Source organism: Gigantopelta aegis, chromosome 6 (assembly GCF_016097555.1).
Source record: "Gigantopelta aegis isolate Gae_Host chromosome 6, Gae_host_genome, whole genome shotgun sequence".
NCBI lineage: Eukaryota > Metazoa > Mollusca > Gastropoda > Neomphalida > Peltospiridae > Gigantopelta > Gigantopelta aegis.
Window position 1 is genome coordinate 2106592 of NC_054704.1, and position 14175 is coordinate 2120766.

Genomic DNA, 14175 nt, shown 5'->3' on the forward strand with positions numbered 1-14175 from the left:
TGATGTTCTGTTTGTAGCAGTGAAGTGTGTGGTTGATGTTCTGCTTGTAGCAGTGAAGCATGTGGTTGATGTTCTGCTTGTAGCAGTGAAGTGTGTGGTTGATGTTCTGCTTGTAGCAGTGAAGCGTGTGGTTGATGTTCTGTTTGTAGCAGTGAAGCGTGTGGTTGATGTTCTGCTTGTAGCAGTGAAGCGTGTGGTTGATGTTCTGCTTGTAGCAGTGAAGCGTGTGGTTGATGTTCTGCTTGTAGCAGTGAAGCGTGTGGTTGATGTTCTGCTTGTAGCAGTGAAGCGTGTGGTTGATGTTCTGCTTGTAGCAGTGAAGTGTGTGGTTGATGTTCTGCTTGTAGCAGTGAAGCGTGTGGTTGATGTTCTGCTTGTAGCAGTGAAGCGTGTGGTTGATGTTCTGCTTGTAGCAGTGAAGTGTGTGGTTGATGTTCTGTTTGTAGCAGTGAAGTGTGTGGTTGATGTTCTGCTTCTAGCAGTGAAGTGTGTGGTTGATGTTCTGCTTCTAGCAGTGAAGCGTGTGGTTGATGTTCTGTTTGTAGCAGTGAAGCGTGTGGTTGATGTTCTGCTTGTAGCAGTGAAGTGTGTGGTTGATGTTCTGCTTCTAGCAGTGAAGCGTGTGGTTGATGTTCTGCTTGTAGCAGTGAAGTGTGTGGTTGATGTTCTGCTTCTAGCAGTGAAGCATGTGGTTTATGTTCTGTTTGTAGCAGTGAAGCGTGTGGTTTATGTTCTGTTTGTGTTGATCTTATTTCAGATCTGACATGTGCCGGGTTCCCAGGTCCCGGAGACAAGAGTCGGATCATTCTCTTCAACCCGATGCACGAGTACATCAATCGCTATGACGACCACGTGCACGAGAGTTTTGACAACTTCAAGAAGGTGCACCACAAAGAGTATTCTTCCCACAAGGAGAGCGAGCTGCGTAAACAGACGTTCAGACAGAATCTGAGGTGAGACACGAGATGGTGTGTGTGAAGTTCAGACAGAATCTGAGGTGAGACACGAGATGGTGTGTGTGATGATCAGACGGAATCTGAGGTGAGACACGAGATGGTGTGTGTGATGGTCAGACAGATCTGAGGTGAGACATGAGATGGTGTGTATTGATGGTCAGACAGATCTGAGGTGAGACATGAGATGGTGTGTATTGATGGTCAGACAGATCCTAGGTGAGACATGAGATTGTGTGTATTGATGATCAGACGGAATCTGAGGTGAGACACGAGATGGTGTGTGTGATGGTCAGACAGATCTGAGGTGAGACATGAGATGGTGTGTATTGATGGTCAGACAGAATCTGAGGTGAGACATGAGATGGTGTGTATTGATGGTCAGACAGATCCTACGTGAGACATGAGATGGTGTGTATTGATGGTCAGACAGAATCTGAGGTGAGACATGAGATGGTGTGTATTGATGGTCAGACAGAATCTGAGGTGAGACATGAGATGGTGTGTATTGATGGTCAGACAGATCTGAGGTGAGACATGAGATGGTGTGTATTGATGGTCAGACAGAATCTGAGGTGAGACATGAGATGGTGTGTATTGATGGTCAGACAGATCTGAGGTGAGACATGAGAGGGTGTGTATTGATGGTCAGACAGAATCTGAGGTGAGACATGCATAGCTACATTACAAAATCGCTCATTTGACCTCTAGGTCATCGTACAATGTGGCTGAAATAACAGAAATAATAGCTTTTCCATTTAATGTTTTGGGTCTGCAGGATAAAGATAATAACAAGTTAATGACTTCTGATATCTGCTTTATCCTGTGCAGGCCGAATGAGAACTTTTCCATTAATACCTTCACAGGATAAAGCAGATATGCGATATCATTAACTACATTGTAGTTATTCTCTATAAATTTTGTGGTACTGCTTGCTGGCTTCAGTGATTACTGTAAGATGACATTAATCTCCATGGTGGAAGAGTGAGGTTATTTTCTCTTAAACACAGTACTGTATGATTCATCACCGTACAGTATTCCTAGTCCTGCCGTGTGACTGATGGAAAGTACATACCGTATTGTTCCTATTTGTAGTGCCCGGGCGCGATGCAAAACACAAAGGGGGCACGCTAATTAGAGTATCATTTACCTGTTTTTTAAACGGTGTTACGGTGTCGGTGTAAATACCTACTGGTATGTTTGTACTTCCGGTATGTTTGTACTTCCGGTTTTGAATAGCGTTAACGAAATGTCTTGCATTCATTCTGCGTGGAGATAACAGCGACATACATTTGATAAACGACATGTGTGACATATTGTTCGCCCATACTAGTGTCGTAGTGCTTCACCTGTTTGGATTTTATTTGTTTACCGATTATAATCATTGCAAGTCGGCAGTCAGGTAAGCCAGTTTTACTATTTTACGGGCACCGTTTCATGATACATTTCTCGTGATCATAGGGGGCGCTTATATTAGAGGGAGCGCTACAAATAGGAACAATACGGTATACAAGAGTCCTTGCTGCTAAACACTAGGTGTAGCCTCTGATTTTATCACTGTTACTAAACACTAGGTGTAGCCTCTGATTTCATCCATGCTTCCTACTAAACACTAGGTGCAACCTCTGATTTCATCACTGTTTGCTACTAAACACTAGGTGTAGCCTCTGATTTCATCCCTGTTTGCTACTAAACACTAGGTGTAGCCTCTGATTTCATCACTGATTGCTACTAAACACTAGGTGTAGCCTCTGATTTCATCACTGATTGCTACTAAACACTAGGTGTAGCCTCTGATTTCATCACTGATTGCTACTAAACACTAGGTGTAGCCTCTGATTTCATCACTGATTGCTACTAAACACTAGGTGTAGCCTCTGATTTCATCCTTGTTTGCTACTAAACACTAGGTGTAGCCTCTGATTTCATGCCTGTTTGCTACAAAACACTAGGTGCAGCCTCTGATTTCATCCCTGTTTGCTACTAAACACTAGGTGCAGCCTTTGATTTCATCCCTGTTTGCTACTAAACACTAGGTGTAGCCTCTTGGTTTCATCACTGTTTGCTACTAAACACTAGGTACAGCCTCTGATTTCATCGCTGTTTGCTACTAAACACTAGGTGTAGCCTCTGATTTCATCGCTGTTTGCTAATAAACACTAGGTGCAACATCTGATTTCATCGCTGTTTGCTACTAAACACTAGGTGTAACCTCTGATTTCATCCCTGCATGCTACTAAACACTCGGTGTGGCCTCTTGATTTCATCACTGTTTGCTACTAAATACTAAATGCAGCCTCTGATTTCATCATTGTTTGCTACTAAACTCTAGGTGTGGCCTCTTGATTTCATTGCTGTTTGCTACTAAACACTAGGTGCAGCCTTTTGATTTCATCACTGTTTGCTACTAAACACTAGGTGTGGCCTCTGATTTCATCCCTGTTTGCTACTAAACACTAGGTGCAGCCTTTGATTTCATCACTGTTTTCTACTAAGCACTAGGTGTAACCTCTGATTTCATCGCTGTTTGCTACTAAACACTAGGTGCAACCTCTGATTTCATCGCTGTTTGCTACTAAACACTAGGTGTAACCTCTGATTTCATCCCTGCATGCTACTAAACACAAGGGGCCGATTTCATATGTATGGGTTTCATCCCTGTTTGCTACTAAACACTAGGTGCAGCCTTTGATTACATCCTTGTTTGCTACTAAACACTAGTTGTAGCCTCTGATTTCATCACTGTTTGCTACTAAACACTAGATGTAGCCTCTGATTTCATCCCTGCATGCTACTAAACACTCGGTGTAGCCTCTGATTTCATCACTGTTTGCTACTAAACTCTAGGTGTGGCCTCTTGATTTCATCACTGTTTGCTACTAAACACTAGGTGCAGCCTCTAATTTCATCCCTGTTTGCTACTAAACACTAGGTGTAGCCTCTGATTTCATCACTGTTTGCTACTAAACTTTAGAGATGTAGCCTCTGATTTCATCGCTGTTTGCTACTAAACTCTAGGTGCAGCCTCTTGATTTCATCACTGTTTGCTACTAAACACTAGGTGCAGCCTCTGATTTCATCCCTGTTTGCTACTAAACACTAGGTGTAGCCTCTGATTTCATCCCTGCATGCTACTAAACACTAGGTGTAGCCTCTGATTTCATCACTGTTTGCTACTAAACACTAGGTGTAGCCTCTGATTTCATCCCTGCATGCTACTAAACACTAGGTGTAGCCTCTGATTTCATCCCTGCATGCTACTAAACACTAGGTGTAGCCTCTGATTTCATCCCTACATGCTATTAAACACTAGGTGTAGCCTCTGATTAGATCCCTGCTTGCTACTAACCACTAGGTGTAGTCTCTGATTTTATCATTGTTTGCTACTAAACACAAGGTTCAACCTCTGATTTCATCGCTGTTTGCTACTAAACTGTAGGTGCAGTCTCTTGATTTCATCACTGTTTGCTACTAAACACTAGGTGTAGCCTCTGATTTCATCCCTGTTTGCTACTAAACACTAGGTGTAGCCTCTGATTTCATCACTGTTTGCTACTAAACACTAGGTGCAGCCTTTGATTTCATCCCTGTTTTCTACTAAACACTAGGTGTAGCCTCTGATTTCATCGCTGTTTACTACTAAACACTAGGTGTAACCTCTGATTTCATCCCTGCATGCTACTAAACACAAGGGGCCGATTTCATATGTATGGGTTTCATCCCTGTTTGCTACTAATCACTAGGTGCAGCCTTTGATTACATCCCTGTTTGCTACTAAACACTAGGTGTAGCCTCTTGATTTCATCACTGTTTGCTACTAAACACTAAGTGCAGCCTCTGATTTCATCACTGTTTGCTACTAAACACTAGTTGTAGCCTCTGATTTCATCACTGTTTGCTACTAAACACTAGATGTAGCCTCTTGATTTCATCACTGTTTGCTACTAAACACTAGGTGTAACCTCTGATTTCATCCCTGCATGCTACTAAACACAAGGGGCCGATTTCATATGTATGGGTTTCATCCCTGTTTGCTACTAAACACTAGGTGCAGCCTTTGATTACATCCTTGTTTGCTACTAAACACTAGTTGTAGCCTCTGATCTCATCACTGTTTGCTACTAAACACTAGATGTAGCCTCTGATTTCATCCCTGCATGCTACTAAACACTCGGTGTAGCCTCTGATTTCATCACTGTTTGCTACTAAACTCTAGGTGTGGCCTCTTGATTTCATCACTGTTTGCTACTAAACACTAGGTGCAGCCTCTAATTTCATCCCTGTTTGCTATTAAACACTAGGTGTAGCCTCTGATTTCATCACTGTTTGCTACTAAACTCTAGGTGCAGCCTCTTGATTTCATCACTGTTTGCTACTAAACACTAGGTGCAGCCTCTGATTTCATCCCTGTTTGCTACTAAACACTAGGTGTAGCCTCTGATTTCATCCCTGCATGCTACTAAACACTAGGTGTAGCCTCTGATTTCATCACTGTTTGCTACTAAACACTTGGTGTAGCCTCTGATTTCAACCCTGCATGCTACTAAACACTAGGTGTAGCCTCTGATTTCATCCCTGCATGCTACTAAACACTAGGTGTAGCCTCTGATTTCATCCCTACATGCTATTAAACACTAGGTGTAGCCTCTGATTAGATCCCTGCTTGCTACTAACCACTAGGTGTAGCCTCTGATTTTATCATTGTTTGCTACTAAACACAAGGTTCAACCTCTGATTTCATCGCTGTTTGCTACTAAACTGTAGGTGCAGTCTCTTGATTTCATCACTGTTTGCTACTAAACACTAGGTGTAGCCTCTGATTTCATCCCTGTTTGCTACTAAACACTAGGTGTAGCCTCTGATTTCATCCCTGTTTGCTACTAAACACTAGGTGCAGCCTTTGATTTCATCCCTGTTTTCTACTAAACACTAGGTGTAGCCTCTGATTTCATCGCTGTTTACTACTAAACACTAGGTGTAACCTCTGATTTCATCCCTGCATGCTACTAAACACAAGGGGCCGATTTCATATGTATGGGTTTCATCCCTGTTTGCTACTAATCACTAGGTGCAGCCTTTGATTACATCCCTGTTTGCTACTAAACACTAGGTGTAGCCTCTTGATTTCATCACTGTTTGCTACTAAACACTAAGTGCAGCCTCTGATTTCATCACTGTTTGCTACTAAACACTAGTTGTAGCCTCTGATTTCATCACTGTTTGCTACTAAACACTAGATGTAGCCTCTTGATTTCATCACTGTTTGCTACTAAACACTAGGTGCAGCCTCTGATTTCATCCCTGCATGCTATTAAACACTAGGTGTAGCCTCTGATTTCATCACTGTTTGCTACTAAACTCTAGGTTCAACCTCTTGATTTCATCACTGTTTGCTACTAAACACTAGGTGTAGCCTCTGATTTCATCGCTGTTTGCTACTAAACTCTATGTGCAGCCTCTTGATTTCATCACTGTTTGCTACTAAACACTAGGTGTAGCCTCTGATTTCATCACTGTTTGCTACTAAACACTAGGTGTAGTCTCTGATTTCATCACTGTTTGCTACTAAACACTAGGTGTAGCCTCTGATTTCATCACTGTTTGCTACTAAACACTCGGTGTAGCCTCTGATTTCATCACTGTTTGCTACTAAACACTAGGTGTAGCCTCTGATTTCATCACAGTTTGCTACTAAACACTAGGTATAGCCTCTGATTTCATCCCTGCTTGCTACTAAACACTAGGTGTAGCCTCTGATTTCATCACTGTTTGCTACTAAACACTAGTTGTAGCCTCTGATTTCATCACTGTTTGCTACTAAACACTAGATGTAGCCTCTTGATTTCATCACTGTTTGCTACTAAACACTAGGTGCAGCCTCTGATTTCATCCCTGTTTGCTACTAAACTCTAGGTGCAGCCTCTTGATTTCATCACTGTTTGCTACTAAACACTAGGTGTAGCCTCTGATTTCATCCCTGTTTGCTGCTAAACACAAGGTACAGTCTGTGATTTCATCAGTGTTTGCTACTAAACACTAGGTGTAGCCTCAGATTTCATCCCTGCTTGCTACTAAACACTAGGTGTAGCCTCTGATTTCATCACTGTTTGCTACTAAACACTAGGTGTAGCCTCTGATTTCATCCCTACATGCTGCTAAACACTAGGTGTAGCCTCTGATTTCATCACTGTTTGCTACTAAACACTAGGTGTAGCCTCTGATTTCATCCCTGCATGCTACTAAACACTAGGTGTACCCTCTGATTTCATCCCTGCTTGCTACTAAACACTAGGTGTAGCCTCTGATTTCATCACTGTTTGCTACTAAACACTCGGTGTAGCCTCTGATTTCATCACTGTTTGCTACTAAACACTAGGTGTTGCCTCTGATTTCATCACTGTTTGCTACTAAACACTAGGTGCAGCCTCTGATTTCATCCCTATGTGCTACTAAACACTAGGTGCAGCCTCTGATTTCATCCCTGCATGCTACTAAACACTAGGTGTAGCCTCTGATTTCATCCCTGCATGCTACTAAACACTAGGTGTAGCCACTGATTTCATCACTGTTTGCTACTAAACACTAGGTGTAGCCTCTGATTTCATCCCTGTTTGCTACTAAACACTAGGTGCAGCCTCTGATTTCATCCCTGTTTCTCTAGACCTGTTTCTATAAACCTGTTCCCCAACAGCCACCAGTTACATGTGTTACATTGACATGGTGCTGTCAGTTTGTCATCTGCTTTACAGATGTGTTTTATGTTGTCTAGATTCATCAACTCTAAGAACCGAGCTGGTCTGACCTTCACCCTGGCTGTGAACCACCTGGCCGATCGCAGTGAGGGAGAGATGAGGTTGATGCGAGGTTACACATACACGCCCAATCATGGCGGCCTCCCATTCGACATGTCCAAGTATAACCTCTCGGACGTCCCAGACCAACTTGACTGGAGGCTGTACGGTGAGTCGGAAATACAGGCTACACTATTGGTGTCAGTGAGTTGAGAATAGTCTACACTACTAGTGTCAGTGAGTTGTAAATAGTGTACACCATTGGTGTCAGTGAGTTCAGAATATAGTTTACACTGCTGGTGTCAGTGAGTTGTAAATAGTCTACACTGCTGGTGTCAGTGAGTTGAGAATATAGTCTACATCACTGGTGTTGGTGAGTTGAGAATATAGTCTAAAATACTAGTGTCAGTGAGTTGAGAATAGTCTACACTACTAGTGTCAGTGAGTTGTAAATAGTTTACATCATTGGTGTCAGTGAGTTGAGAATATAGTCTACACTGCTGGTGTCAGTGAGTTGAGAATATAGTCTACAGTACTAGTGTCGGTGAGTTGAGATTATAGTCTACAGCACTGGTGTCGGTGAGTTGAGAATATAATCTACATCTCTGGTGTCGGTGAGTTGAGAATATAATATACAGTACTAGTGTCAGTGATTTGAGAATATAATCTACAGTACTAGTGTCAGTAAGTTGAGAATATAGTCTACAGCACTGGTGTCAGTGAGTTGAGAATATAGTCTACAGTACTAGTGTCAGTGAGTTGAGAATATAGTCTACAGTACTAGTGTCGGTGAGTTGAGAATATAGTCTACATCACTGGTGTCAGTGAGCTGAGAATAGAGTCTACAGGACTGGTGTCGGTTGAGTTGAGAATATAATCTACAGTACTAGTGTCAGTGAGTTGAGAATATAGTCTACAGTACTAGTGTCGGTGAGTTGAGAATATAGTCTACATCACTGGTGTCGGTTGAGTTGAGAATATAATCTACAGTACTAGTGTCAGTGAGTTGAGAATATAGTCTACAGTACTAGTGTCAGTGTGTTGAGAATATAGTCTACACCCATTGTGTTGGTCACTGTGTGTTGTAATTCTCGGTGAGTGAGGGGGTGGAAACTCTGTGGTGTAGCATCCATTTGAGATGTGGTGGGTTGTCGGATGAAATCTTGTGGATTGTTTCTCTTTTCAATGAGTCCTGCGTGGCTTGAAGATTGTGATATGTGCTGACCTGTTGATGGACATTACACAGTTGTAGATGCTTTCTGGCGCATATTCTGGGTCATATTGACATGGCCCTGAATAAAGAGCTGATTTAAGTAATGTATGATAAACATAAACAGATCTGTGATGCAATTTAACCAGGCTATTTAAATGGAGATTGGGTATGAGAATTGCTTGGGTGTTTTTGTTTTTGTCCAGGTGCTGTGACGCCAGTCAAAGACCAGGCTGTGTGTGGATCGTGCTGGAGTTTTGGAACAACGGGAACAATTGAGGGGGCCAATTTCTTAAAGGTACTGCACACGCAGTTGGTAAATAGCTGACAGATCATTGTGTACTTTTTATTTTACTGTCTGTAAACTGACCCCTTTCATATTTACTGCCTGCCATCATATTTACTGCCTGCCATCATTTCTCTTTGACTGATTTCACTTATTTTCAAATCTAATTTCATATATTTACAGCTTATCTTATTTTATGTTTTATTTTTAATGTTATATGTTTACTTATATTTTAATAGTATTACAGAATTTTGTTTTTTGTTTTCTTCTGTTAAAATTGTTCTCATTATTTTGTGATTGCATCCACAGACTGGGACCCTGGTTCGACTGTCGCAGCAGGAGCTGATGGATTGCTCGTGGGGTGAGGGTAACAATGGGTGTGATGGTGGGGAGGACTTCCGCTCGTACATGTGGATCATGAAGAACGGTGGGATCACCTCGGAGGGGCAGTACGGGCAGTACCTGGCTGTGGTTTGTAGTTAATTAGTTACAGGTTAATTGGCTCTCACAGGTGTATTGGTTTGTAGTTAATTAGTTACAGGTTAATTGGCACTCACAGGTGTATTGGTTTGTAGTTAATTAGTTACAGGTTAATTGGCTCTCACAGAGGTGTATTATACTGTGGTTTGTAGTTAATTAGTTACAGGTTAATTGGCTCTCACAGGTGTATTGTACTGTGGTTTGTAGTTAATTAGTTACAGGTTAATTGGCTCTCACAGGTGTATTGTACTGTGGTTTGTAGTTAATTAGTTACAGGTTAATTGGCTCTCACAGGTGTATTATACTGTGGTTTGTAGTTAATTAGTTACAGGTTAATTGGCTCTCACAGGTATATTGTACTGTGGTTTGTAGTTAATTAGTTACAGGTTAATTGGCTCTCACAGGTGTATTATACTGTGGTTTGTAGTTGAATTAGTTACAGGTTAATTGGCTCTCACAGGTGTATTGTACTGTGGTTTGTAGTTAATTAGTTACAGGTTAATTGGCTCTCACAGGTGTATTGTACTGTGGTGTGTAGTTAATTAGTTACAGGTTAATTGGCTCTCACAGGTGTATTATACTGTGGTGTGTAGTTGAATTAGTTACAGGTTAATTGGCTCTCACAGGTGTATTATACTGTGATTTGTAGTTGAATTAGTTACAGGTTAATTGGCTCTCACAGGTGTATTGTACTGTGGTGTGTAGTTAGTTAGTTACAGGTTAATTGGCTCTCACAGGTGTATTGTACTGTGGTGTGTAGTTAGTTAGTTACAGGTTAATTGGCTCTCACAGGTGTATTATACGGTGGTTTGTAGTTAATTAGTTACAGGTTAATTGGCTCTCACAGGTGTATTGTACTGTGGTGTGTAGTTAATTAGTTACAGGTTAATTGGCTCTCACAGGTGTATTGTACTGTGGTGTGTAGTTAATTAGTTACAGGTTAATTGGCTCTCACAGGTGTATTGTACTGTGGTGTGTAGTTGAATTAGTTACAGGTTAATTGGCTCTCACAGGTGTATTGTACTGTGGTGTGTAGTTAGTTAGTTACAGGTTAATTGGCTCTCACAGGTGTATTGTACTGTGGTGTGTAGTTAGTTACAGGTTAATTGGCTCTCACAGGTGTATTATACTGTGGTGTGTAGTTAGTTAGTTACAGGTTAATTGGCTCTCACAGGTGTATTGTACTGTGGTTTGTAGTTAATTAGTTACAGGTTAATTGGCTCTCACAGGTATATTGTACTGTGGTTTGTAGTTAATTAGTTACAGGTTAATTGGCTCTCACAGGTGTATTATACTGTGGTTTGTAGTTAATTAGTTACAGGTTAATTGGCTCTCACAGGTATATTGTACTGTGGTTTGTAGTTAATTAGTTACAGGTTAATTGGCTCTCACAGGTGTATTATACTGTGGTTTGTAGTTGAATTAGTTACAGGTTAATTGGCTCTCACAGGTGTATTGTACTGTGGTTTGTAGTTAATTAGTTACAGGTTAATTGGCTCTCACAGGTGTATTGTACTGTGGTGTGTAGTTAATTAGTTACAGGTTAATTGGCTCTCACAGGTGTATTATACTGTGGTGTGTAGTTGAATTAGTTACAGGTTAATTGGCTCTCACAGGTGTATTATACTGTGGTTTGTAGTTGAATTAGTTACAGGTTAATTGGCTCTCACAGGTGTATTGTACTGTGGTGTGTAGTTAGTTAGTTACAGGTTAATTGGCTCTCACAGGTGTATTGTACTGTGGTGTGTAGTTAGTTAGTTACAGGTTAATTGGCTCTCACAGGTGTATTATACGGTGGTTTGTAGTTAATTAGTTACAGGTTAATTGGCTCTCACAGGTGTATTGTACTGTGGTGTGTAGTTAATTAGTTACAGGTTAATTGGCTCTCACAGGTGTATTGTACTGTGGTGTGTAGTTAATTAGTTACAGGTTAATTGGCTCTCACAGGTATATTATACTGTGGTGTGTAGTTGAATTAGTTACAGGTTAATTGGCTCTCACAGGTGTATTGTACTGTGGTGTGTAGTTAGTTAGTTACAGGTTAATTGGCTCTCACAGGTGTATTGTACTGTGGTGTGTAGTTAGTTAGTTACAGGTTAATTGGCTCTCACAGGTGTATTATACGGTGGTTTGTAGTTAATTAGTTACAGGTTAATTGGCTCTCACAGGTGTATTGTACTGTGGTGTGTAGTTGAATTAGTTACAGGTTAATTGGCTCTCACAGGTGTATTGTACTGTGGTGTGTAGTTAGTTAGTCACAGGTTAATTGGCTCTCACAGGTGTATTGTACTGTGGTTTGTAGTTAATTAGTTACAGGTTAATTGGCTCTCACAGGTGTATTGTACTGTGGTGTGTAGTTAGTTAGTTACAGGTTAATTGGCTCTCACAGGTGTATTGTACTGTGGTGTGTAGTTAGTTAGTTACAGGTTAATTGGCTCTCACAGGTGTATTGTACTGTGATGTGTAGTTAGTTAGTTACAGGTTAATTGGCTCTCACAGGTGTATTATACGGTGGTTTGTAGTTAATTAGTTACAGGTTAATTGGCTCTCACAGGTGTATTATACTGTGGCTTGTAGTTGGTTAGTTACAGGTTAATTGGCTCTCACAGGTGTATTGTACTGTGGTGTGTAGTTAATTAGTTACAGGTTAATTGGCTCTCACAGGTGTATTGTACTGTGGTGTGTAGTTAGTTAGTTACAGGTTAATTGGCTCTCACAGGTGTATTGTACTGTGGTTTGTAGTTAATTAGTTACAAGTTAATTGGCTCTCACAGGTGTATTGTACTGTGGTTTGTAGTTAATTAGTTACAGGTTAATTGGCTCTCACAGGTGTATTATACTGTGGTTTGTAGTTAATTAGTTACAGGTTAATTGGCTCTCACAGGTGTATTGTACTGTGGTGTGTAGTTAATTAGTCACAGGTTAATTGGCTCTCACAGGTGTATTATACGGTGGTTTGTAGTTAATTAGTTACAGGTTAATTGGCTCTCACAGGTGTATTATACGGTGGTTTGTAGTTAATTAGTTACAGGTTAATTGGCTCTCACAGGTGTATTATACTGTGGCTTGTAGTTGGTTAGTTACAGGTTAATTGACTCTCACAGGTGTATTATACGGTGGTGTGTAGTTAATTAGTTACAGGTTAATTGGCTCTCACAGGTGTATTATACTGTGGTGTGTAGTTAATTAGTTACAGGTTAATTGGCTCTCACAGGTGTATTGTACTGTGGTGTGTAGTTGAATTAGTTACAGGTTAATTGGCTCTCACAGGTGTATTATACTGTGGTGTGTAGTTGAATTAGTTACAGGTTAATTGGCTCTCACAGGTGTATTGTACTGTGGTGTGTAGTTAATTAGTTACAGGTTAATTGACTCTCACAGGTGTATTATACTGTGGTGTGTAGTTAATTAGTTACAGGTTAATTGGCTCTCACAGGTGTATTGTACTGTGGTTTGTAGTTAATTAGTTACAGGTTAATTGGCTCTCACAGGTGTATTATACGGTGGTTTGTAGTTAATTAGTTACAGGTTAATTGGCTCTCACAGGTGTATTGTACTGTGGTGTGTAGTTGAATTAGTTACAGGTTAATTGGCTCACAGGTGTATTGTACTGTGGTTTGTAGTTAATTAGTTACAGGTTAATTGGCTCTCACAGGTGTATTGTACTGTGGTGTGTAGTTAGTTAGTTACAGGTTAATTGGCTCTCACAGGTGTATTGTACTGTGGTTTGTAGTTAATTAGTTACAGGTTAATTGGCTCACAGGTGTATTGTACTGTGGTTTGTAGTTAATTAGTTACAGGTTAATTGGCTCTCACAGGTGTATTATACGGTGGTTTGTAGTTAATTAGTTACAGATTAATTGGCTCTCACAGGTGTATTGTACTGTGGTGTGTAGTTAATTAGTTACAGGTTAATTGGCTCTCACAGGTGTATTGTACTGTGGTTTGTAGTTAATTAGTTACAGGTTAATTGGCTCTCACAGGTGTATTATACTGTGGTGTGTAGTTGAATTAGTTACAGGTTAATTGGCTCTCACAGGTGTATTATACTGTGGTTTGTAGTTAATTAGTTACAGGTTAATTGGCTCTCACAGGTGTATTGTACTGTGGTTTGTAGTTAGTTAGTTACAGGTTAATTGGCTCTCACAGGTGTATTATACGGTGGTTTGTAGTTAATTAGTTACAGGTTAATTGGCACTCACAGGTGTATTATACTGTGGTTTGTAGTTAGTTAGTTACAGGTTAATTGGCACTCACAGGTGTATTATACTGTGGTTTGTAGTTAATTAGTTACAGGTTAATTGGCTCTCACAGGTGTATTGTACTGTGGTGTGTAGTTAATTAGTTACAGGTTAATTGGCTCTCACAGGTGTATTGTACTGTGGTGTGTAGTTAATTAGTTACAGGTTAATTGACTCACAGGTGTATTATACTGTGGTGTGTAGTTAATTAGTT

The 14175-nt window shown here is 40.6% G+C and overlaps 1 protein-coding gene across 2 annotated transcripts in view; it reads left to right on the forward strand.

The window, feature by feature from the left end:
- The window catches only part of LOC121375073 (digestive cysteine proteinase 2-like), a 38990-nt gene that overhangs the window by 20319 nt on the left and 4496 nt on the right, over positions 1 to 14175 (forward strand). For both annotated transcript variants that reach the window (XM_041502300.1, XM_041502301.1), the window contains exons 5-8: positions 758 to 953; positions 7723 to 7913; positions 9161 to 9252; positions 9550 to 9711. In XM_041502300.1, coding sequence (XP_041358234.1) covers positions 758 to 953; positions 7723 to 7913; positions 9161 to 9252; positions 9550 to 9711 — 641 coding nt within the window. The remainder of the gene's footprint in view (positions 1 to 757; positions 954 to 7722; positions 7914 to 9160; positions 9253 to 9549; positions 9712 to 14175) is intronic.